The sequence below is a fragment of the Camellia sinensis genome, chromosome 12 (assembly GCF_055761805.1).
Source record: "Camellia sinensis isolate YWXY chromosome 12, ASM5576180v1, whole genome shotgun sequence".
Lineage (NCBI taxonomy): Eukaryota > Viridiplantae > Streptophyta > Magnoliopsida > Ericales > Theaceae > Camellia > Camellia sinensis.
Window position 1 is genome coordinate 57742005 of NC_138972.1, and position 1868 is coordinate 57743872.

The 1868-nt window shown below is 32.5% G+C and overlaps 1 protein-coding gene across 1 annotated transcript; it reads left to right on the top strand.

Moving 5' to 3' along the window:
- Positions 1–219: 219 nt before the first annotated feature.
- Positions 220–816, top strand: LOC114282121 (uncharacterized). The gene has a single exon (XM_028224773.2). It carries the CDS (start codon positions 220–222, stop codon positions 814–816), a length of 597 nt encoding a protein of 198 aa, XP_028080574.2.
- The last annotated feature ends 1052 nt before the right edge of the window (positions 817–1868 follow it).

Here is a 1868-nt window from a genome sequence, read left to right on the forward strand (position 1 = left end):
ATTATAAATCCTTGTGTTGACCTCTTCTTTCCTTTCTTTTTATTTTCTGTGCATTTATTGATTGTCTGCTGCATTTAATCACTTAGTCTTTTGAAATCTTTTTCTGGCCAAAATTTTTAATTAATCCAATCACCCCCCCTCTTGGGTTGCTTTCCTGTTTAACAATTGGTATCAGAGCCTCTTCTCTAGTATTATGACTTAACTGTCTTAGAGTGATCTATGGCAACCCCTAACTCGTCTCTTCCTGAAGGTCAAGCCTCAAACCGACCACATTTCTTCAATAGCACAAATTTCAACTATTGGAAAACCTATATGATTATACATATTCAATCTATTGACTATGAGGTTTGGAAAATTATCTGTGATGGTCCTAAAATCCCCACCAAAACCATAGATGGTCTGTTAGTTCCCAAACTTAAGAGTGAATGGACTAGTGTTGATTATAAGGATATTCAATCCAATACCAAAGCAGTTAATATGTTGTATTGGGCACTTGATGCTACTAAGTTTAACAAAATATGCACTTGTATAATGGCAATTGATGCTACTAAGTTTAACAAAATATGCACTTGTATAATGGCAAGAGAAATTTGGGATAAACTTATTGTCACTCATGAGGGAACCGCTCAAGTCAAAGAGTTTAGAGTGAGTTTGCTTGTTCATAACTATAAGCTCTTCAAGATGAAACCTAATGAGAACATATCCCAAATGTTCACTCGCTTTACGGATATTATAAACAGTTTCAAATTTCTTGGGAAGACTTATACTAATGCAAAAATTATTAGAAAAGTTCTCTGTTCATTGCCAAACAGCTAGGAGAACAAAGTTATTGCAGTGATAGAAGCAAAGGACTTGTCAACATTAAGTCTTGATGAGTTAATGGGATCTCTTCTAACTCATGAGATCATTATGCAAGAAGGAAAAGAAGAAGAAAAAGACAAGAATAAGAAGAAAGGGAAGAAGAAGACAAGAATAAGAAAAAGGGGATAATTTTCAAGTCTACCTCAAAATCTCAAGAGGAAGAAGAAGATGCTTCGGAGGAAGATGAAGAAATGGCTTTCATTACCAAAAGGTTCAAAAAATTTGTGAAGAAGAAACAAGATGTAAGGAAGTTCTTCAGAAAAGACTTCAACAAAGATTTTCAAAAAGGAGAAAGTCATAAAAAATCTGAAGTTACTTGCTATGAATGCAACAAGCTGAGACATTACAAATCGAAATGTCCAGAGCTCAAGAAACAATTCAAGAAGGACAAGAAGAAAGCCATGATCGCAACATAGGGAGAAGACAGTGATGACAGTGACTCAGAGACTGATATTTGCAAAAATCAAATCGCAAATCTATGCTCGATGGCACTTAAAGATGAAAATGAGGTAAATGATGACTCCTTTACCTTTGATGAATTACAAACTACTTTTGATGAATTACATGTTGAATTTAAAAAATTAAGTATGAAAAGTAGTTGTCAAAAGCAAATAATCTCAAGTTTATCTCAAGAAAAGGAATTCTTGACTTCTAAGATCAATACTTTAGAAAATGAAGTCTTGACAAGGGAAAATGAGAAAGAATTTTCAAATGAAAAAGAATCTTTCATTTTTGAAAAGAAAGTAGATGATTTGCAAAAAGAAAATGAAACTTTGAAAAAGGAGAAAACTGTTTAAATGAAAACATAGAAGATTTAAAAAATATTCTTTCAAAATTTACTCAAGGTAGAGATACCTAAGATAAAATTCTCAAAATTCAAAATCAAACCTTTGGAAGAATAGGAATTGGATATAAACCTTTTTCAAAAGCAAAAAATTCCAAAAAGACTTTTTCATGCATCATCTAACCATTCTCATGTCACATGTCATTATTGTGGAAGAAAAGGT

Coding starts and splice junctions, on each gene's coding strand:
- LOC114282121 (XM_028224773.2), top strand. CDS start 220: ATGGCAACCCCTAACTCGTCTCTTCCTGAAGGTCAAGCCTCAAACCGA.